This window comes from Rhea americana, unplaced genomic scaffold (assembly GCF_003343005.1).
Source record: "Rhea americana isolate MKP2758 unplaced genomic scaffold, rheAme1 scaffold_130, whole genome shotgun sequence".
Taxonomy (NCBI): domain Eukaryota; kingdom Metazoa; phylum Chordata; class Aves; order Rheiformes; family Rheidae; genus Rhea; species Rhea americana.
The window spans coordinates 906,734-929,280 of record NW_028185373.1 but is presented as its reverse complement, the minus strand read 5'-3'; the positions used below and the strand labels follow the sequence as shown (position 1 = coordinate 929,280).

General features: G+C 38.6%; 1 protein-coding gene across 1 annotated transcript in view; it reads left to right on the top strand.

The window, feature by feature from the left end:
* Positions 1-2,735: 2,735 nt before the first annotated feature.
* IFNAR1 (interferon alpha and beta receptor subunit 1) overlaps positions 2,736-22,547 on the top strand; it is a 23,758-nt gene continuing 3,946 nt past the window's right edge. The window contains exons 1-10 of the mRNA XM_085297775.1: positions 2,736-2,869; positions 8,949-9,069; positions 11,127-11,320; positions 11,966-12,123; positions 13,171-13,318; positions 15,625-15,739; positions 16,633-16,835; positions 18,517-18,671; positions 19,331-19,484; positions 20,697-20,851. Coding sequence (XP_085153901.1) covers positions 2,800-2,869; positions 8,949-9,069; positions 11,127-11,320; positions 11,966-12,123; positions 13,171-13,318; positions 15,625-15,739; positions 16,633-16,835; positions 18,517-18,671; positions 19,331-19,484; positions 20,697-20,851 — 1,473 coding nt within the window. The 5' untranslated portion in view covers positions 2,736-2,799. The remainder of the gene's footprint in view (positions 2,870-8,948; positions 9,070-11,126; positions 11,321-11,965; positions 12,124-13,170; positions 13,319-15,624; positions 15,740-16,632; positions 16,836-18,516; positions 18,672-19,330; positions 19,485-20,696; positions 20,852-22,547) is intronic.

Genomic DNA, 22,547 nt, shown 5'->3' with positions numbered 1-22,547 from the left:
CAATATGCCATTTGGGTTTCTTAGTAGGGAAACCACCCATCTGGAGAGTCATACAGGTGTCAGGAGTGTGGCCAGTCAATGTCAATAATACCAAACAATTATCCACAAAGGACTAATAGAAAACTGGCTGCCACTGAAAAGTTTGTCTCTTAAAAATGGCATTCATAACACGATAGAGCAGAGTTATTATTTCACTTAATTTATTAGAGAGTGCTTACTGCTAAAAGGTTAGATGTGTACTGCCTGTGGCAGTATAATAGCTACATTTAACGTTGCTTTGAAATCGTCATGGTAAGATTTCAAAGATGCTTCAATGATACTAATATAACAACATCTTTTTAACAGCTTCATAAAGCAAATAAGTAATTGCCTTTGTTTTAAAGAACAACTGGTTTACACAAAAAAAACACACAGGAAGTTGTGGTGAAGCTGACAATATTTCACAAACAGATTATGCCCTACTTGTTTTGCTTTCACCACAACACTGCTTTTCCTCACTGATTGTCTGTTGACTACATCATATGATGATCCTGATAGACATGATAGCCCAAAATTATTGATACTCAGTAGCGTAACAGTTCTATTATTCACTTACTCAATTCTATAACACAATAAATAAACCTCTGCATTATAAACTTATTGCATTGTATATCTATTGATCAAAAKAGATTAATAATAGAAATTAGAAAGTAAAGTTATATTCATTGTTTTAAAACTCCATATACTACTTTTTTCTTAAAGAACTTGTGCTAAGTACAGGCACCTGTAACATGCTAGATAACAATAGACACTGGATGTTTCAGAGGACATCATTACCCACAGTCTCTTATAATTCTTCAACAAAATGGTATTAGTCTCCTCTTAATCATCAGTCTTTTTGATAATACAGGTTTGCAGCTTTTGACTCCCTGAGTGGGCTAAGAGAGTTCATTCATTCATTTGCAGGAACYAATAGCATCTACATTTCACAAGCCCAGTTTATTATGAACATAATTGTTWCATTTCTGACAATACTGGATCCATAGTATTTCACCTTCATTCACATATTTAGGAGCACCTAGAAATGGAATATGACTGAGATACAGACAACTCTCTAAAGGATATTTAATGACTGACTTCCAGTGGAACTACATTGGCACTAGGATCTTCTGAAGCTTTGTTACTGATTGATGTCTTCAGTGACTGATCAAAAGGATGCACACTAGCATTTCTCTTCTTGGTCCCTGAGGACATAACACTTACAGTTCTAATTACAATACAAATTCTTTCTAATTGCAGATTAAAAAAAAAGCAATCATCAATGTCAGGCAAATAGGAGCAGCAGCAACAGATGTACAAATAGTACTGACATTGTGGTTACCTGTTCCCATGTTGATGATCACCCTAGAAMAGCAACTCATAGAAAGGTTATCACATGAAAAAGAAGATGATGCAGACCATAAAAATTATTTGTCTGGCTCAAATTTTGTCATCTTAGATGGTATTGATGACTTAACTGCTTCATGTGCAGAGCAGGGTCCCTACACCTCTATCTCAGAATAAAACTGATTTTGCTGATTTTTATATCTTGCTTGAGTGGTCTTCAAGCATTTCGTAAGATTTATAGACCAAAAGAATTTAGGCTCCAATTATGCATATCTTGTGTGTCCCCTGTCTGTGTTCCTGGAGAGYCTAGGCTTAGTAGATGTGCTCTAAGTATATTGAATACTCCACAGCAGAAAGGGCGACAGCAGCAGCTACTGTTYATAAACTACCGTTTATCCAGAAGTATGTTTGGAAGCACTGCTGCTGCTTCCTTACGGAACAAATAATGTTCATAGCGCCCAAGACGTAGAAAATACAGGCCTTCGCCTGCTAGAGTTTCAGATCCTCACCTTTGAGTACACTGTTATGCCCACTTAGGAGTAGGTTGTTTTCAGGGGGTAGGAAGTGAAAGGTAACGTCTCATTTTTCCCYTAATTGCAGCTGGACAATCTTACAAAAAATATGAAACAGAAAAAGGGAAGGTGAACTCTGCAGCCAAGAAACTAGGACTCTGGCCTGTGAAGCGAGCGAGCTGAGGTCCAAACGCCACTTCAAGGGCAGCAGCACACATGCCGCACTCAACACTCGCTGCAGCATTCCTCAGACATTCAAGGAGCAGGGCACACCAGACCAGATCTTCTCTTTTCCAAACAAGTGCCCTAACTACTGAACTCAAGGGATGACGTTTCCTCCTCTGTGACTCAGTCTATCCTGTGGGGGGTTGTTTTGGTTTGGTTTTTTGATTATGTATAATGGGACACACTGTCCAAAAGGCCCTTTTCCCTCAGAGTTGTGTGAATGGGTTCTGTCAGCATCTATAGGTTTGGAGGGAAGAGCGAGCTACCAGACAATACAGAGAGGACCTGGATGCAAACGTGAGCACCCGAAAGGCCGCTGAGGAGTAATTTACCGCAAAGCCAAGCTCCTCCCTGCCAGAAGAGGCACAGTTATTTGGGTTTTCTCCGGAAACGCACTACAGAACATCCAAACCCACTCGTTCTCCTTATATAACATCTCCTACTACCACTGCTGCAGGCAAGCCCCCAGACAGACTGTTAATTGCCCCCAGGACGACATTTCTCGCTGTCTTACCACGACACGCCCGCCGACAMCCCCTCAACATCCACCGCCATTTCCCCCTGCCTCCCCACCCCACCTCCCGCCGCCGCCGAGGGGCGCGAAGGCTGTTTGCGCATGCGCGGCCGCCCGAGGCTTCCGGGAGCGGCGCGGGCGCCCGCGGTGCCGGGAGCCGGAGAGGGTGGCGGCGCCGGGGATATGGCCGCGGCGGGGCTGCTTTCGTGCCTCCTTTCGTGCCTCCTGGTCGCACTGCCCCTCCGCTGCGCAGGTGGGCTCGGGAGGGCAGGGCGCCGCGCCTGCGGGGGGAGGGGGGTGCGCCTCGGGGCTCGCCGCCGCGGCCGTTGGCGAAGCCGGGTCGGGGCTCGCGCCGCGGCCGTTNGCGCCTCGGGGCTCGCCGCCGCGGCCGTTGGCGAAGCCGGGTCGGGGCTCGCGCCGCGGCCGTTGGCCAAGCGGGGTCGGGGCTCGCGCCGCGGCCGTTGGCGAAGGGGGGGGTGGGGGCGTGCCCAGCCCTCTCTCAGCCGTGTGGCCCCTGGCGGCGCCGCGGAAGCCGCCGCTGCCCGTAGCCGTGGGTCGTGCTTTGTGCGTGGGCTGTGCGTGTGCAGAGCCTGCTGGCGGTACGGGGGCTGCGGTGTAGGCACAGCTCAGAGGGAGTAAAAGCAGCTCGGGGCCTTGGGTCTGAACTGAGTGCCTCTTCTTGAGTGAGCAGGGCCTGGTATAAATTAGCCACACGGTGTTTTGGGTTTTACTGTAGAGGATACATTCAGGTAGTGGTCGCAATCCGATTTGTGTTGAGTTTGCCTGATACATATGAAAAGTAGTGACTGTAAGTGTGTTGCAAACAGGTTTTGGAATCKTACTGATTTGCTTGAAAGGCATCCCTGCTTAGCTTGGTAGAGCATAGAGTGTAAATAAGGAAATAAGAGAAGTGAGATTGCAAGAATTGAGGATTTTACCTCATGTGATAGCAACATGTGCCTTTTGTTACATCTTTAAGCAGAAGGAAACCATATGTTGCTCAGAACCGACTTTTTTGAGAGAGGTGTCAAACATTCCAGATAAGCCTTAGATTACCTTCCCACATATTTACAGTACACAGCAAAATGCAGCAGAGCATATTTGGGTTTAGCTAGTTTGAATAACGGAGGTGTTTCAGCTATGGGCTAGCGCGTGTGTGTGCTTCTGAAACTGGGCTAGCCTGAGTTCCAATACGTCTGTGTAAGATTGCGTTGTTCCTGTTTGGTATACCTAAAAGAAGGCTAGAGGCCATTTTCTGGGGTCCATATTTTGTGGTAGGATTCAAGCAAATAAGCAGTTTTTGGACCTCTTCTTTTTCTTCCTTTCAGCTTTTTGGTATCCTCGTTTTGTAAATGAGCACTTAGTGCAACACCTCAAATTTCCAGTCCCAAATTGGAAGTATTGTGATACATGTGGCTACTTTGATTAACCCACACATTTGTAGAAAATGAGTAACATGCCACATACCACAAGGATTAGAAGAAACTGTCTTGCCACAGTGACCTCTTCTGCCTTGCTAAAAACAGCCGTTCCATTCTGCCACTCCTGGTTGAAAGTTCTTGCAGTGGCCTTGGTTCTGTAGAGAATGGAGCCAAAGCAGTTTGATTGTCTCAGGTACCGGTTTGGTTGTTATTTTTTGTTTTGTTTTAGTATCACATATAATATATCTCCTTTCCTTTGTATGCTAAAAGTTGAGTTAAAGTTTCCATTGGTTCCACCCACGCACTTAACAAGATGCTCTACTTTGCTCTCTCCTGAAGGGGTATATTTGTCTTGCTAAAACTAGTGTCTTCTGTCATTAGATGCTCTTTTGTTAGGCTGCCATGTTACATAATCTTCATTATTTTCAACCATCACTTATTGAAAATATTCAGTAGAATTAATAAATTTCCATTTATTCTTTGAATATCACTAATCTATGATATTAGAACAAATTTTTATTTACTCGAGTTTATTAAAATATGATGAGAAGGAAGACAGGAAATCTTGCTCAAATTTTTTGTCTTTAATCTCTTTTTATGACAATCTAATCTCTTATAATAGTATTCACTACCAAAGTGTTGTGATGCTTTGCATCAGGAAACATGAATTGATCTTAAATGTGACTGCCTTTAATCAAGAGTAAAATAAGTCAGCAAGAAGTCTTGCTAACTTTAATCTGATTTTCATTTGTTTATTTATGAAAATTTWGACTCTAATCATCTAAAGATCTAAAATATTAGGTTTATCTGAATTTTGGCTATCCTTTTTGCTCATCATAAGATCGTGCTTCACACATCTATGTAAGCACTACAATTATAGTAGGCATTTATATTTTTAACACTCAATTAAACTATTTCAGTATGATTTTCCAGCTTATTAAAAGTAGTTGCAGTTCACTGTCAAAATGGAAAGATATATTAAGTGGGGATCTGTTAATGATCTATGTGATACAATAGTAAATGCTTATTAAATCYGCATATGAGCAGAAGGAGCTTACAGTTGTTCTGAAAAGCAGGAATAGAATTGGGAAGTATCTTGACAAACTGGAGAAACAATCCGGAAAAAGTACAAAGATCTCGAATAAGCACATGTGCAAGGCTCTATGTTTAGGCAAATACAGAATGAGAAGGGATGGTCTAAATAGTAGTTCTGCCAAGCAAAGATCCAGAGCTACTGTCTCATAACTTCTGTTCAAAAGCTCTAGTGCAATGCTGTAGAAAATCCCCAAAGTATTGAGGTGTAGCAGTGCTAATTAGAGTGAAAAGGTTGGGTCATATATCTTTTAAACTAGACTTCCGTTTATAAATCTCAGCTGGAGCATTGTGACTTTTTGGAGTATTCTTTTTCAAGAGAATTCAGCCATTTGCAGAGAACGCAAAAGAGAAAAATGAAAATCATTCAGAGAGCAAGAAAAAATGACTTGCTAAGGAAAACTAAAGGAATTGTTACTTCCATTCAGTTTTCTCTTCTTTCTTTTCTTGTGTTTAATCTGGTCTTCAAATAAATAGAAGTCTGAAGTAGTGTGTTTTAAACCCATGTAGTTTTCCTCTATGATATTAATGTGCCTAGAGGAGATCTAGATTAGGCTTCTGGTTTAGCAGTTTGTAGACCCTTTGTTGTCCATGGACCATGAAAAAATAACCAAGCAAGCATCCTTGTGAGGAAACTTAGATCTGTTCTGCAGAGATCCAGACTTCCGATAGAAAATATTGTGAAATCTGATTTGGGAGTGCTTTACTTTTTTATTTACAGAAAGCTTTTCCTAATCTCTAATGGTAAAGATAGTGAAATATTTCAGTAATTGGAGACCTGTAAAAATAGATGATGCAGTGATGGAGACGACAAAACTTCTCTGCATAAACATCTGATGATGTAGGTAGAATTGGCCAACTACTTTCTCCAATGTGAAATGTAGGTGATTTTTCAAGGTTTCTTTCAACTCAGTTTCTGTGCTTCCACTGTGTGAATAGATTACTAGAAACTGTTAAAATGTGAATCATTAATCATTACCTTTTAACAGAATTCAGCCAAGGATATTCCTTGGATTATAAATTTATAGTTAGCTCTATGATCATATCAGTTTTCCTTACCTGCAACAGGAGGTGGAGTGAACAGATGAAAGCAGTGTATTTGGGACCTGAAACCTTCAGTAAGTAGTTATTTGGATTTGGGGAAGAAATTTGATGTCCTAGTGAGGATAGCTGTTTGGATTATCAGGATTGTCAGTCAAGACTGGGAGATCTTTTTGAAGTGGCAAGGGCAAGGAGGAACGTACCTACTCAAATTCRGGATAGATCTGTAAGGAGTGTGTTGTGGTTTTTCTGTGTTTTTGTTTGTTTTTATGTTTCATACCTGATTGAGCCAAAAAGTTCTCTCATCCAGCACTTTCTCTTTAGTGGCTTTTAGTGGAGTAAGAAAGAATATACAAGTAAATACAAAGTGCACTTCRCAGCTTTCTGTTATAGGCTCTGTAACTTCGAGACTTTGTATTTAATAGCACTCTAGGGATTTTTTTTTCTGAGCAGAGCCAGGTAGAGTGTTTAGCACTCATTGAATCCAAAGGAAAAGAGTTCGACAGCTTAACGTGGCATTGAATGAAGTAGCAGTTCATTTGAGAGTTAGTGATACTTGTTTTGATGCTTCCTGCTCTATGTTAAAGAGACTGCAAACAATCTTTTCATGTTTGCCTTTCAGTTGTCACTCATAACCTGCCTGTAGTCTGTCCTATCCTTTCCTTAGCCTGCTTTTCAGGCTGGAGAATCATAGTGCRATTTCCTCTGGGACAGAAGCTGTTCTGTACCTTGGGTTTTCTTTGTCACCCTTCTCTACCTTTTCTCATTCTATCATCTACTATTTTATGGGAGGTGAACGCTCTAAAGCAGCACACAGTGTTGAAGGTAAAAGTACTCCATGAATTTATATAACAACATTGATCTTTCCATATTTCTTTTCTTTCCCTCTTAATTCTGTATCATTTTTTTTCCTGCTTTCTTAATTGCTGCTGATCATGGAAATTGTACTTTCTGAAAATTCTGTTAAAGATATAAGGTCTTCCTTGAATGGTTAATGCAAGTTACTTTTAAACTTGTAATGGATCTTGAGTTAAAGTAACAGGTAATATCTCTGACTAGCGTATTTCTGTTTATCTGTGTTCTGGAAAGGCTATCTTGTGCAACCAGAAACAGCTCTTAATGCTTGGTTTCAGCAATTTGTAAGGAGGATTAAAAATGTGGTGTCATTTAAACTTGCCCAATGAAGTAGTCAGAGAAAGAGGTAGTCATATCAGAGACTTATGGTAGTCTTCTTTTTGGTCCTATTACTAAAGCTGTTCTGAAATAAATCACTCCTGATTTGCTGTGAGCAAAATCAGCTCTGGCTGATAATGCAGCCATCTGTAAGATGAATATCTAACAAAGCAAGTTATTTCCTTTGCTTGCTTTGTGATGATCCAGTATAGTTTTCATTCTTTGAGCATATATTAGTCCCTCAGCTGGRAGGAGTAACAAATTCATGCCTGGTGGAACTACCACAATAAGGTCTATGAAGTTTTATGTTTAGTGAGAAGAGCACAGGTGTCCACTGCCTAAGGTACACGTATCCTGGGCTTTCAAGGATGTCTAATACGAGGTACTAGGCAGAATGCCTTAGGTGAAATTTAAGCTCTGTAACAATCTGTAACTGCTTAATTGATGTCTTTGTTATTATTTTAGTGACTCTCACCTGAGCTTTTTCTTGGTTTACATGTACGCCCAGCCCCTTCACCTTTTTTTTTTCCTGTGAGATGCACTTTTGTTTTATTTTTTAGCTTATATTACCAGAAAACTTTCCAACCAAGTGTTGGTGCTATTGTAATTATGTAGCCTCGCTGTTTTCAAGCATTGCCATAGAGTGGTATCAGATAATTCAAAGCAAAAGGTACCTTACAAGTAGCCAGATAAATTTCAGTTATCATAAGTATCAGAAAGTAATTCCTTCTTCCATAGCATTGTTTCTCCCCTTGATCCTGAATTGCTAAATTGTATCCTAAATTGAACACCTAGGATTCTGCATGTCTCAGATCAAGTTAATGATAAATAAGTATTCTGTAGAAAACAGCATATAAATCATTTATGATGCAGTTCGTTTTTTTTTAATAATAAAAAGGGGAGAGAGCTGTTCAGCAGATGGGTCTAGCATGCATCCTTCCTGGTCTGGTCTYTGATATTTTGGTCATTCTTATACATGTCCTGAGACTTAACCCTTGTCTTCCATAAGTCATTTTATGCACTGTTCTTTGTATAAAAGAAAACATGGGTTCACCATGACTGAGTTACAAGAGCCTACTGTAGAGGGAGGCCTTGTTGAAAGCGATTTGTATTGTTCTAGGCCATACATTGAATGTATGGCAGTAGCATGCGACATAAAACAAGTCTGAAATGTCAGATTGTTCTGCAAATGTGAAGTAACAGAATTAGGTCAGTCTCTAGGAGTTTGTAGCTGAGATACAGGTGTTRGATTCAGGAAAAAAATACTGATTTAAATGCATACAGACTGCTTATAATCCATCTGTAACGATGAACTACAGGCATTGAATCTTACAACTGTTTTGATTTTAAAAGGGGAGAGGAGGATTTTGTGTACTGAGGAGAGAAATGCCTAGTCAATATGGGCAAAGGGGAGTACCTGATGCACAGCTCCTTAGACTGTATATTGAAGTGCCATTTGAATAGCGGGGGGGGGGGGGGGGGATTAACTCTTATGTTTGTTGTTATTTAGTTTCACTCTAACTCTCTCCTATTTTCCAGAGAAGTAGATCACCCCTCAATTGTTTACATATCACTTATCCCAATTTTTGCATAACTTCCTGGTAGGTCTAACTAATCTGAAGAGTCCTCAAGATATTCAGATCTACGTTGTAAATACAAACTTCACTCTGAGGTGGAACTACACTGAGGATGATACCCACATAACGTTTTCAGCTCAATATCGCTGGTAAGTGGTAACTTCAAGCTGAGATAGATAAGTCTGACACTTATTTGTGTTASAGGAACAAATTAATTACTATGGTGGTTGGTGCTCTCATTAGCCATTCTGAAATCCATGAAGTAGATGACAGGAAATTAAATCTTGAACTGAGGTGTGATCCTACAGGGATCACCTGTCTAATTTATATGTGAAATTGGATTATTTGCTGATAGTGGTATGTTATAAATGCAGAGCACATTTAGTAGTAATGCTCYGTATTGAAATGGATACACTGCTACCCTTGAAACTAGCATTTAGATTCCTGTATTCTTGTTTGTCTATTTTTTTTTTGTTTAATTGAGCTACATTTTGTCAACCCCTCCTCCAATGAGTACACGCAGAGATTGAGAGAATTTGTAGCATAGATTTTGAAAAAAATATGTGTGTTTATGGACTGGATTTCTGATCTGCAAATTTTAGTCACCAGATGAAGGAATTTAATTTTTGCTCTTAAATGTTTAATTGTTTTTTCTCGACTGCTTTATATATTAATACATATGTATAGCAGTACATTTGGTATTTTGTAGAACTTTCCTGAAAAGTAGATACTCCAAAACACTTCTGAGATAAAGTAACTTAAGTTTTTTATTTTAGGATTTCCTAGTAAATGATTTTGGATTTAAAAAAAAAACACAAAATGCTGGGCTACTTCTTCCTTAATGTGTAGATGACAAACTGCTGCTCTGAAAATGCAGGCTTAGTTCAAAAACGTAATACTGGTCTGTCAGAGATAAGATAAAGATAGAATTGCAGAATCATAGAATCAGTAAGGTTGGAAGGGACCTCTGGAGATCATCTAGTCCAACCTCCCCGCTCAGCAGGGTCACCTAGAGCATGTTGCATCCAGGCRGGCCTTGAAGAGCTCCAGAGAAGGAGACTCCACAGCCTCTCTGGGAAACCTGTTGCAGGGCTCCGTCACTCTCACAGGGAAGAAATTCCCCCTCACAGTCAGGTGRAACTGCCTGTGCTTCAATTTCTGCCCATTGCCTCTTGTCCTGTCGCACGGGACAACTGAAAAGAGTTTGTCCTGTCCTCTTGACACTCTCCCTTCAGGTACTTRTACACATTGATAAGATCCCCCCTCAGGCTTCTCTTCYCCAAGCTAAGCAGGCCCAGCTCTTGCAGCTGTTCCTCATAGGGCAGGTGCTCCAGCCCTCKGATCATCCTTGTAGCCCTACACTGGACTCTCTGCAGTAGCTCCATGTCCCTCTTGTACTGGSGAGCCCAGAACCGGACACAGTACTCGAGAKGAGGCCTCCCCAGGGCTGAGTAGAGGGGCAGGATCGCCTTCCTCAACCTRCTGGCAACACTCTTCCCAATGCACCCCAGGAGACCATTGGCCTTCCTGGCCACAAGGGCACATTGCTGGCTCATGGTCAACTTGTCATCCACCAGCACTCCCGGGGGGGATAAAATTACTTCTTCAAGTCTGTGCCTCTTTTTGGTCAGATCATCGCTTCATGATTTCTGAGTGTCTCTCTGAAGTCAGAAATGATTGTCTGTTAACTCACAGGAAACAGAGCTTCTGGGAAGCTGATTACTGTATTCCAATGTTTTCTTTTGTCTTATTGGTGAACTCCAGTTTTTATCTTTTGTGCTTTGACATTTCTCTGGGCTCTCAGTTTTCTTTGTTTCTTTGATTGTTTTCTGCCATCAGTATTTTTAAGTTTCTTCCAAGGGATTATAAAATAAATGCCAGACTGGGATCGTGCACTGAGGATTAAATTCTGGATTTTGACAGTTCTTTGATGCTCTTTTCTGTGTGTTTACATGGTGAACAAAGCAAATTGGTATCAAACCTTGTAGATTATGCTTAACTTTGGCTAATAAAGTAGTATAAATCAAATAGTTGATCTGTGAATTCCAGGGTAACTAAATAGATAACGCTGCTTACATTGGTGCTGGCAATAAATGCCAGAAATTGCTTAGTTGTTCTGTTAGCATTAAGAGGAAAAGTAAGAAGAAAATACAAACTTGAATTGTGTTGTTCTATTTGKTTTTTGTTTTTTCTTTTTTCCTTAAAGGTTTGAAGACTTTGAGACAAATGAAACAGAATGGAAAGATTTGCCCGGGTGTCAAAATGTCACTCACACTGAATGTGACTTTTCCTCAGCAATAACTGAATATTATGTTAAACATCATGTGCGTTTAAGGGCTGAAACAAGAGAAGACAAATCTCCATGGTCTAGTATTTTTGAAATGATTCCGTATTATATAGGTATGAGCTCCATATATAGTGTAATGTTTTTAGTTAAATCCTTTAACACATTATTGTGAAAAAGATGTGTGATTTCCATTGTTTATAACATGAGCTAGTGACTTTCCCAACCTTGAAGTAATAAAAGATATTTTCAGGTCATGCAGTGCTACAATTCCGTCTTCGTAGAGAGGGGAAAATAATCAAAATGGTTCTGCTTTTCTGACAGAATTTTCTGTCAGAATTTTTCTGTACTTCTCTGGAGTGAGGGGAAATCTTCCTGAAAAATGACTTTTTTGGAAGTAGTCTTCCGGCCTTGCAACTTTTTGTTAGTTAGAATCTGTATAATATTGAAGCCTCCTCTCAATATTCCTTTGTTTGTTTGGGCCAGTCTTCCTTCCTTGCTCTTTTAAAAGAAATTGTACTGATTTTCATTACAGAGTCTGGAGAACATTAATTAGTAATATTGCATTTTAACCTCACTCTTTTCAGAACCAGGTAACACTGGTAGTTTATTAGGTTAGATTTCTATTAGTTACTGCCAGATAAGAATTAAAAATAAGATAGAATATGCAAGTATCATTTTATTAATATGAATGACTTTGTGGTAATTTTTCTTTAAGCAGTTTTGCTTGACTACCTTTTTTTTTCTTTTAATATTTACAGCTGAGATTGGTCCACCAGAAATAGAGTTGCAGTCTACAAATGGAGTAATAAAAATTAAGGTTTCTCCTCCAGAAGCAAATCAGGTCCAGAAAATGTGGATAGATGATCTGAGTTTTAAATATAACTTAGTTATCTGGGAAAACTCATCAAATGCAGAGGTATAATSATGTTTTGATTTTTATATAATTGCTATGATAATATAATTGCTTTGTTATGTAACTATGTATAACTTAAGCTACACGACTTTTTTTTAACTAGAGAATTGTATTAGATATTTTATAAATGAGCTTTTTATTTCAGTAAATATAAATACTGGAACCAGCTGCCAATGCATGAGGAAGGAGATGTAGCCATTTCAGATATATTGGAACAGSAGGCAGACTTGGCCAGTAGGAACAGGGAGAGATAAGAGGTCAAGGCAGTAGGAAGAAACATTTATAATAAGGCATAGGGAGGGGAGAGATAAGATGCTTGCTTAATCTTGATGAGTCCGTATAGCTTGACTGCAGCTCTGAATACACTGTCCTGTGTCATTTTGTTTTCATACTGTAAACTGGGGGGGGGGGAGAGTTAGGGATACTTTAGAGGTCRTAGAACTGCAGTAAATTAGACTTCTAGCTTTCATGTATGTCTCATGCAACAGAATGTAACTATTCTCTAGAGATCAAAGTAGAAATTCTGTGTTTTTTCTATGTTTGGGGATGTGCCAGTTAGATTAGGATAGCAATTGAAGAGATACCTATGTTCAGCTAGAAGACCTAGTCTCAGATGTTAAAGAGAAAAAAGCGTGAAGCTAAGTGCAAGCTGTGTACTGATGGCTGAGACATCTGGTCAGCCAAGCAGGGTGGGAGCATTGGGGAGAGGAGAGAATACTCATTATCAGCTGAGGGATGCAAGTGCGCTATTGTTCCTCTGAATATGCGTCTGAGTGTGTGCTGTGAGTTAAGCTTCATGTAGAAGGGCCCTGCAGTCCCTTCTTGCTTACACATATAAAGGAGTGCAGCATCTTCCTCCCATTTGTTCACGTGGCTAAGCTGGAAAATTGCCTTCAGCTCGTCTGTTATGCTTCGTGACCTATTTTAGCATTTTTGAGGCTATATTATATAAATGAGCTGAAACCTGGGGGGGAGGGGAAATAGTTTAAAAAGTAAGCTTATCAGGAAGAACAGTTGTCTTCATATGCTGCTCACAATTGTTTCTTGCAGTTCAGAAAACAAAGTATATTTCCTACTGATACAATTAACGATCTTGCACCAGAAACTATCTACTGTTTGAAAGTTCAAGCAACCCGTCCTTTGGATTTTCAAGAAGGCTTATTCAGTCCCATTCATTGCATAAAAACTACCCGTAAAGGTACAAAGAAAGGTCATTTTATTTTAAAATATGGTTACTTGGGCTAGAACTGCTAGAAAGTGAATTGTCCTAAAACAATAGAAATATGCAGAAGTACCAACTTCTTACTCATCTTGATATAAAAGCAATCTTAATAGTTATATAGATTTTTCTATTTAAAATATGAATGCATAAAAAGTTGAGCCAAGCTTTATTTTAATTTTTTATGAGCCTTGACTTCTTTATTCTTGCAGATTCTGAAGAGCAGCTTAGTGCAAGTTYGCTTTTAACTAATGACTTGTTTTGCATGTGTACATTACAGTTCATTTATGTACTGCTCAGAGACCTGTTTAAGAACTCTTCAATGTTTGTTTTAGGAAAAAAAATTACAGTGGRAATGCAGAATGTCAGGCATTAGTTTCAACAGGTGGTACATCAACTCTAGTGGTTTTTTTTTTCCACCATCAGTATGCAGTACATAAGAGGATAGATCAGAAGCTTTCTTATGAGGCAGTAACAGGTTACTTGCTCCTAAGGAGACTYCCCTCCTATCCTACAATAACAAGTGGGTTTTAGTTTTTAAAACATTTGCCACGGWATCAGAATTTAAGTAAAATCTTTACTTGTATCTTTTGCCTTAGATCCCTCACTGTGTGCCTGCACTGAGCAGTGAGTGGGTCAAGAAYGTTTTGTTGCTTCAGATAGTTTGTGGCTACTGTACAAGGCCTCTGAGAGTAGAAGAGACATCTTAACAGTGTTTGCTGCAAATATGCTGCACGCTGCCCATCCACGCTAAGGGGTGGCAGGAAAGAGGCCTCGTGCATGTGAAATGGCCCGCTTAACAGCTCAGCGTGAGCTAGGTAGTCTGAAAGGCTGGGGACTTGGCAAGTGGTTCTGTGTTGTCTTGACTTTCAGAACCTCAAAGAAGAGGTTCTATTATACATCAGTTCCCCAGAGTTAGGAGTCCTCGTCTCTTTCTGTGCCAGAAGTACTTGCCTATCTCTGCCTTGAGCCATACATTGCAAGAAGTGTCCTTTCATGCATTGAAATTAGGATTGCTAACAGTGCTACAGCGAAGGATGTGGACACTGGCAATGACGGAAAGCAGGGTGATTTTGACCCCAGAAATTTTTGTCAGCTATTCAAGTTTTGCTGTTTTGAGGGCCCTGGGATATGGCTCCCTGGTATTTCTGCTGAGACAGAGCTTGATATTGTCCAAAAATCACATGGGAAAACAGGGCTGATAGATGTTGAGGATGAAAGGAAAGGAAAAGCAGGAAGGCTTAAGAGGATCTGRAGTAAAGAAGTAGGATAAGCAGGAGCAGACAGAGAACAAGCTTATGTAAGGACAGGAGATGAGTTTTTTTTTTAAGGCTTGTAGGGAACTAGTAGTCAAAGATAGATTAAAAAAAAGACAAGGCTGCTACTTGGGCTCTATATGGTGTGCAAGCTTCTGAGAGTGTGGCATAATGCCAGAGACCCACTGGAATAATCTGTTATGGTAGACCCTGTATGTGGATAGATTCAGGTCTTTAGATCTCCACAGGCTTTCAGGTCACTTTCCTTTGATAGAAATCAGTTCACATATGTCAAAACCACATAAGGATCTGAACTAGTATAAGGCAATTGGAGATGATTGCATCCAAAAAATTCTTATTTGTCTAAGCCAAGTTCATAGTGTAAACAATCTGTGTGGCAATAAAAATTTTGGTCGTTTAAAGTGTACTTGTGTGATGGATTGTGATATGTGATAGTTGGGAAATTCATAAACTTCTCAAACTTCATAAGTTTGGAGTTCATAAGCTCTTAAGAAGTTCATAAACTCTTATCAAACGAGTATTTTTATTGCTCACCTTGTTTTCAATATCTATTTTGTACACTGTCAAAGAGGTGCTGCAGTTCAAGCTTTGAATGTTTGAATGGACACTGCAGATAAAGCTAGGGAGAGGACTTTAAGTTTATCGTGGTATTCTTATAACTAATAAACATGATCATCAAGAAAATAACTTTAAGTTGACGTGTATATTTTACATTTTCTTTCAGTCAAGTCCTTACTAATGCCAGTTCTTTATTTCCACTAATTTTAATATGTCTGTGCTTGCTTTTTTTCCTGTACTGATTTTTAACTGATACCCTTTTTAGCAGTGACTTAATAAGCTTCATATATCATGGACTTGAATTTGCCATCTTAATAATGAAAACAGACTATTATAAATTTGTTAGTCACATGAAAACTGCCRTGCCTGTTTAATATAGTGAGAAATTGAGGTACATAATGTAAAGCTTTTTAGTCACTGTAGGCTTCCTTTTCTTTTTATTTTGTGCAGCAAAAGACCTACTTTGTCCAACACATGTGAGAATTTTTGCTTTGGACATGATGTTTCATCTTCACTGGAATAGTCAGTACAAACAGCATGTGAGCTATACTGTACAGTATCTCCTGTGAGTTAAACAGTTTCTATATGTTTGTGTAAACAGATTCTGTCATTTTAAACAATTTATTGTATTTTAGAAACTGTTACTAGAAATAGAAGTGCAATACTTGCAAAAGTGCCTTAATACATTAATYGAAGCATTTGATACCTCATCTGGGCACAGTGTGGCTCTTAAAGGGATTGCAGATAACCTAGAATTTCAGGATGCTTGGTTTCTTTTGAGAGTGTTAAATACTTGATRATATGGAATTCTAAATATATACTAAATAACATTTCTGTGAGATGTAAAGTTTTCATTACTTAAGGGTTTTTTTTAAGATATGAAGAAATTGGACAACTAATTGAACAAAATACAAGTGTTAAAGGTTTCAAATATCAGCATATTTGGTTACTTCTGGTCAGATAGTGAAAAGAAAAGAAAATCCATTTGCAAACCTGTATCTTAATGTCTAGTTGTAGCACAAATGCACAAATACTGTGGGCATCATCTGGATGTTTTCTAATTTCTTGACTTGCATTTAGTTTTTCTGTGTTTTATACTAATAGAGGGGAGAGAGCTCCCCTTTTTCTAGGGCATTGTCAGACAAATAATCAATTTAGTAGAATTGTATGAAAAATCGTAATTTGAATTTTCAGAATATTTAAAAACCAACATATAACTTTTCTATTGAGGGGGGGTGACTAAAGCGGTAATTTCAATATCCTGCTCCAAATAGGCTCCTAACATTCATTATTTCAATTATAAACAAATAATAATAATAATTAATCATTATATAGGTAAGTAAAATTTTAAAGACCATTCTTCCAAAAAGGAAGAAAAGTATGAGGCACATGAGAGCATGTTTTTTTCTAGAGTCTGTAGACCTCATATCAAAAAATGTTAAAACATATCTGTTCTAGGGGGTATTTGAAGAAGCTTCATGGTGATTACTCTGCAAAGTGGCTCCATGTGCCTGGATGTGAAAACATCACTAATACAAAATGCAACTTCTCATCTATCATCACTATTACTCGTGGATTTTATTATCTCCGTGTACAGGCAGTGAATGAATATAATAGATCGTGCTTGTCTGATGAAGTGAAAGTWGATCCTCTGGTAACAAGTAAGCAGATGTGTTTTCTTAAATATTTTTATTTGTCARCCAACTTGTTGGTAATGCTTGTATTTGCAAAAATAAACTTGTCAGATTAATGAAATTGAATACATAGTTTCTGTACAGAAACTCTGGTTGGAATCATGGCCTCATCAAATTCAGTGGGAGTTTTTCGAAAGTCTTTTCTAATTCAGCACAGGCAATGTTTCACTATTTAGAAACACATCATTTGCTGTAGTAAATTAAGGCAAAGCACTATATGGCATTTTATAGTCTCATTGTCTGCTGCATTGATCATCTTGTGAGACTGTACTACAAGTAAACCTAATTTGAGTTTTGCTATTCACTGCCTCCGTTTTCCTTGCTTCTACCCTTGTCTCTTCCTTTTTCTCTGTCCTGCCACAGGGCACCTTTGATGTTTGTGCTGAATCAGTATTATACAAACACTGAGTTGCAACCCTGAAGAGTTTCATGAAAAAGCATTGTCTTAGACATCTTCTAAGTCAAAAATGTTACTCCCTCTAAAGTGAAATTAGCCATTTTTATCACTGTTGCACTTTTAATTTTGTGATAACTGTAAAAGCTTTTGTGATAAACATTTTAGTAAGCTTTTACAGTTGACTTCAAATGAGTTACCAATTTGCAAAGTTGAGAAACATCTAACGTGTGGAGTGGCATCGTTTCCCTCTATATTGAAGACTGAATCAGTAGCTATTTTCTGTCAGCTTTCCTTTGTCATCGAAGCTTTTGAAAACTAGATAATCCTTTAGTAAGATGAACAGTGACCTAAGTAAACAATTTTGGAAACGAGAGCAAAAATTTTAATGATTCTCTCTTTAATTATAACTCTGTGGAAGAAGAGAGATGCAAAAAAAGTGGGGCCTGTCTGATCAGATTAAGGAGCATTTGAGACTATCCTGTTGCTTGTAATTTGTTACTTCCTCCCTCTGCATTGAGTTGTAAGGCACAAGCATCTACTACAAGTTTGTATTGGGGAGAAACTGAGTGAAATGGAATATGAAATATTTAAGATATTAATATTAAACAAAACCAACTTCAAACATCAAGCAGGCAAGTCCTCTTTCAAGAAATGTGGCTTAAAAATTGTGCCTGTTTCTAAGGGAGCACCACCTCCCTAATGCTTTCCTTYATTTACAGAGAATAACACTGAGAGCGACATCCTGTTTGCAGCTCTTGCAAAACACACGACACAAACACATAATGTTTCCTCRGAGAATGGAGAGTGTGTTTTCATTAATAAAAAAAAGCTATTTAATGGCACTACTGAGTGTTTCTTACTATAACATAAATTATATCTTGATAATGTCAATTCTCTCTCTTTTTKKKGGGGGGGGRGGAGTTAGTTCATTCTCTTAAATCAGAATATCAACAAAATAGTACAGTGTTAGGTGACGTATTCAATAGTTTCAGTTTGACTTGCACAGATACAATCTAACCATTAAGTGTATTTCGCATTACTGAAACTTGCGCAAGCAAAATATGAATGTGGAAGAAGAGAAGAATTAAAGCTTTWATTTTCTCAGCACTTGACATTCTAAATAAAGCTATTAGTAAAGTCAGGCTACAACCTTCTAAAAATTGTTGTAAATTTAAATTGCAGCATTTTATGTGATATTTTTACTTGTATTCTTTCAATCTGATTTTTTACCTTTTAAAAAAATGTCTTAAGATGAAATCGGCCCTCCCATTGTAAAACTGGACATCAGTGATGTTTTGCTCCATATCCAGATCTCTCCTCTGGGAGGATCTGAAACTAAGGCCTGGAGAGACCATTATAACTTATCTTACCGGATTCTGTATTGGAAGAATTCTTCAAATAATGAGGTATGAAGTGTCTAAATACTTAAAAACAGTATATGAAACTTGTTATGACTTAAATACTGCACAAGTTTTCATCAAGAAGTCTATTTTCAAAAGAGGCAGATACATGGTGTATCAATCGTGAAATTCATGTAGACATTTTTCTAAAAGTTTCTTTTAAAAATCTGATTAAAAAGACTTATCACAAAGTAGTCAGAGATTTTAATCTTATGCTGTTGCTATATGTAGTGTGATTTTGCAGAATTTGATCCTGTGGACAAGCCTATGGATGGCTCACTTTTGAACCGTGGCTTATAGGGTTCCTGTGATGTCTGTCTTAGGGTATGACTGTGTATGCTGTCTTAATTACTGTGGTTTCAGGCTTGGCTAGCTAATTCTTTTTGTATTTGCAGTTTCTTAACTGTATGTGTTAAGAGATATGTTAATGAAGTCTTACATGCTTTAGTTCACATTTTAATGCATCTTTCTGTGTTATTTAAACTCTTCTGATAGTAAAATATCTAAAATATCTAACTGAAATATCGGTTAGAAGTGGTTAACTTCTTACAGAATTACTTCTTCAGTTCAGCAGAGACCAAAACTCTAATCTAGCTGAATGATTCTTACATTATTTATGTGCATCTTTTTTTCCTTCTTTTTTGCTTCCTTTCTTTTTTTTTCAGGAGGAAATGAAAACAAAAGTGATAAAACAGACAATAGGGACAGTTTCTGATCTAGCACCCTCAACTTTGTATTGTGTAAAAGTACAAGCATTCTCAGAAACTTACAACAAAAGCAGTCATTTCAGCAAGGATGAATGCATCAGAACACCTGGAGGTAGGAAGAATTTGGGACCTGTTACACCTTGGTTTAGAATCAGTTATCTCAGATTAATAGCTATAAACACACAGATATTATATATTATTGGGAAGATGTACTCTACGTAGATTTTATTAAAAAAAAGTAATGAGTATGAATTAAACTTAGTTCTGTACAGTTAATTTTCAATGGGCAAGCTTTAATTTCATTGTTTTTATGATATTTTTAGGAGGGTACAAGGAATTACTAAATGCTTCATTTTAAGGATTATTTTGTTGTCTTAATTTTTCTGTGAATGAATTTAATTCAAAAAGAAATCCTATGCTGAAAAGCGAGGAGACAAATCATCAGACTCATTATGGGTGTAGTATTTTTAAACAGTTAATGCCAGATACTGTGTTGCAAAGTAGAATAGGGGAAGGGAAGAGGAAACTTGCAAGACTCTGCAACTTAAGCRCTGAACAACTTACGACTGTTCAAATGAAAGTTTTCTTTGATTACTAAAATATTTTGCTGTCAAAAGCTGGATTCTGTTATTTGTACTCCATCTATTAGAGGGTCTCAAACTTAAGTTCTGGAGTTGAACCTAGCCTGTTAGAAGGCTTTCCACAGTTCCTGGGTTAATTCAGGAGGGCAGAACCCCATCTGAGTGCTGAAGTGAAATGCATCTCACYTTTGTGCACCTTCAATGCAAAAACTTCCGCTGAACTGGTGTCTAGACCACCAATATAGAGGATATGTGGAATATCTGTAGGATTGGATTTCTTCCCTGTTGGTTCATTGCTTGTTCTCATTTCATAGCCCATAGGAATTCTTATTTCTCTATCTCCACCTTTTCAAAGGAGCAAGCAGCCTCAAATTATGTTATGTTCCTTAGAATAAGAACCTGTACGCAAGAAGTAGTCGTAGATTTCCATGCATCAGGTGCTCCGTGGTAACTATGTAGGTGCAGCCATTTTTTCTTGCTGTCAAATAATTGGATTGTGGTTCTGCTCTAATATACAAATGCCTATGTTCTTATATTTGATTAGTAACTTTTGCTGTGTTTTTAAAATAATGATCTAAGGTATTAGAGTGGTATCATGTTTGTAATGGTTGTCATGCCTGGGTATAGCAATACAATCATGAAATTTTATGATAAATACTTTAACAGATTTGAAGATCATCTATTCTTTAATTTTCCCAGTTTATGAATGCCTGAATTTAATATTTTTAATTCACCTTTTTTAGATAAAGTGGTACCTCTGATCATTTTAATAACATTCATAAGTGCCTTGATTGCTGTCTTGCTTGGGGCAATGCTCATCATTTTTGTCCTATATCAAGCATATAATCGGATCAAGTATGTGTTCTTTCCTTCRTGTCATCCTCCTTCAAACATAGAGGTAAGATGAGATTTGTTTTCTCATTCATTGGGCAGATGTATTTTTAGAAAAATAAACTGAAAAAAACATGAAAAAGTTTTTCTCTGTATATTCTATGGCATTACAGGTATTTACCAAGATTCACTTCATAGGTTTTAACAATAAAGTACAGAATTTCCTATAAGGGGGAAAAATGGATGGTGTTAATTTCTCAAATTCTATGATAAGCAAAGATTTAATATTGGGTTTTTTTCTTTGATCCATGTAAAACTATTACTAAAKATACTTTATTTCAGAGAGTACATGCATTTCTCCAATGTGAGAATGTACTTGTGGTCTGCTGTATGAGACCAGAAATGTTTTCCTGTAGTGTTATCTGGGAGAGCATGCTTCAGCCTTTTGCCTTTTCCCTTTTAGTGCATGGCACTAAAAGGGAGCAGTGTCTTACTCACTTTTTCACTTCTTCCAGACTGCCAGCTTGATAATTTTTTCTCACCAATAGCGTTTGATCTCTGCCCCCCCCCGTTNTTTTTTTTTTTTTTTTAACTTGCTGCATTAGATCTCAGTGTTTCTTTGAAGGCTTCCTTAGAGGGAAGTAGGGAAGTCATGAATAGTGTGGAGAGATGACTAGGGATTGGGGGCAGGTTTAGCTCAGTTGGTTAGAACATGGTGTTGCTAATGCCAAGGTTGAGGGTTCARTCCCCATATGGGCTGCACTGAGGGTTGGACTAGATGATCTCCAGAGGTCCCTTCCAACCTTACCATTCTATGATTTGTTTTAATCAGGGGGATTAGCTCAGTTGGTTACAGCGTGGTGCTGCTAATGCCAAGGTCGTGTGTTCAATCCCCGTACGGGCTATGCTGGGGGTTGGACTAGATGATCTCCAGATGTTGAGACCTGCATGGGTGAGCAAGGAGCTCTTGGCCAAATTCAGACAGAAGAAGAAAATACACAGAATGTGGAAGAGGGGACAGGCTACTTGGGAGAATTATAGGAATGCAGTCAGAGTATGTAGAGATGCTGCRAGGAAGGCTAAGGCCCATTTGGAATTGAGTGTTGCAAGGGATGTCAAGGACAACAGGAAGGGCTTCTTCAAAYACATCAGCAGCAAGAGGAGGACTAGGGAAAATGTGGACCTGCTACTGAATGGGGCAGGGGTCCTGGTGACAAGRGATACAGAGAAGGCAGAATTACTGAATGCTTTCTTTGCTTCAGTCTTCACTGCTAAGGGCAGCCCTCAGGAGTCCCRGAGCCTGGAGGCAAGGGAGARAGTCCAGAGAAGGGAAGACTTTCCTTTGGTTGAGAAGGATAGGATTAGAGACCTTCTGGGCAGGCTAGACATCCACAAATCCATGGGCCCTGATGGAATGCACCCATGGGTGCTGAGGGAGCTGGCGGATGTTATTGCCAAGCTGCCCTCCATCATCTTTGAAAGGTCCTAGAGAACTGGGGAGGTGCCTGAGGACTGGAAGAAAGCCAATGTCACTCCAGTCTTCCAGAAGGGCAAGAAGGAGGATCCAGGCAACTATAGACCAGTCAGCCTCACCTCCATCCCTCGAAAGGTGATGGAACAGCTCATCCTGGATGTCATCTCCAGACATATGGAGGAAAAGAAGGTGATCAGGAGTAGCCAGCATGGATTCACCAAGGGGAAATCCTGCTTAACCAATCTGACAGCCTTCTCTGATGGAATGACTGGCTGGGTAGATGAGGGGA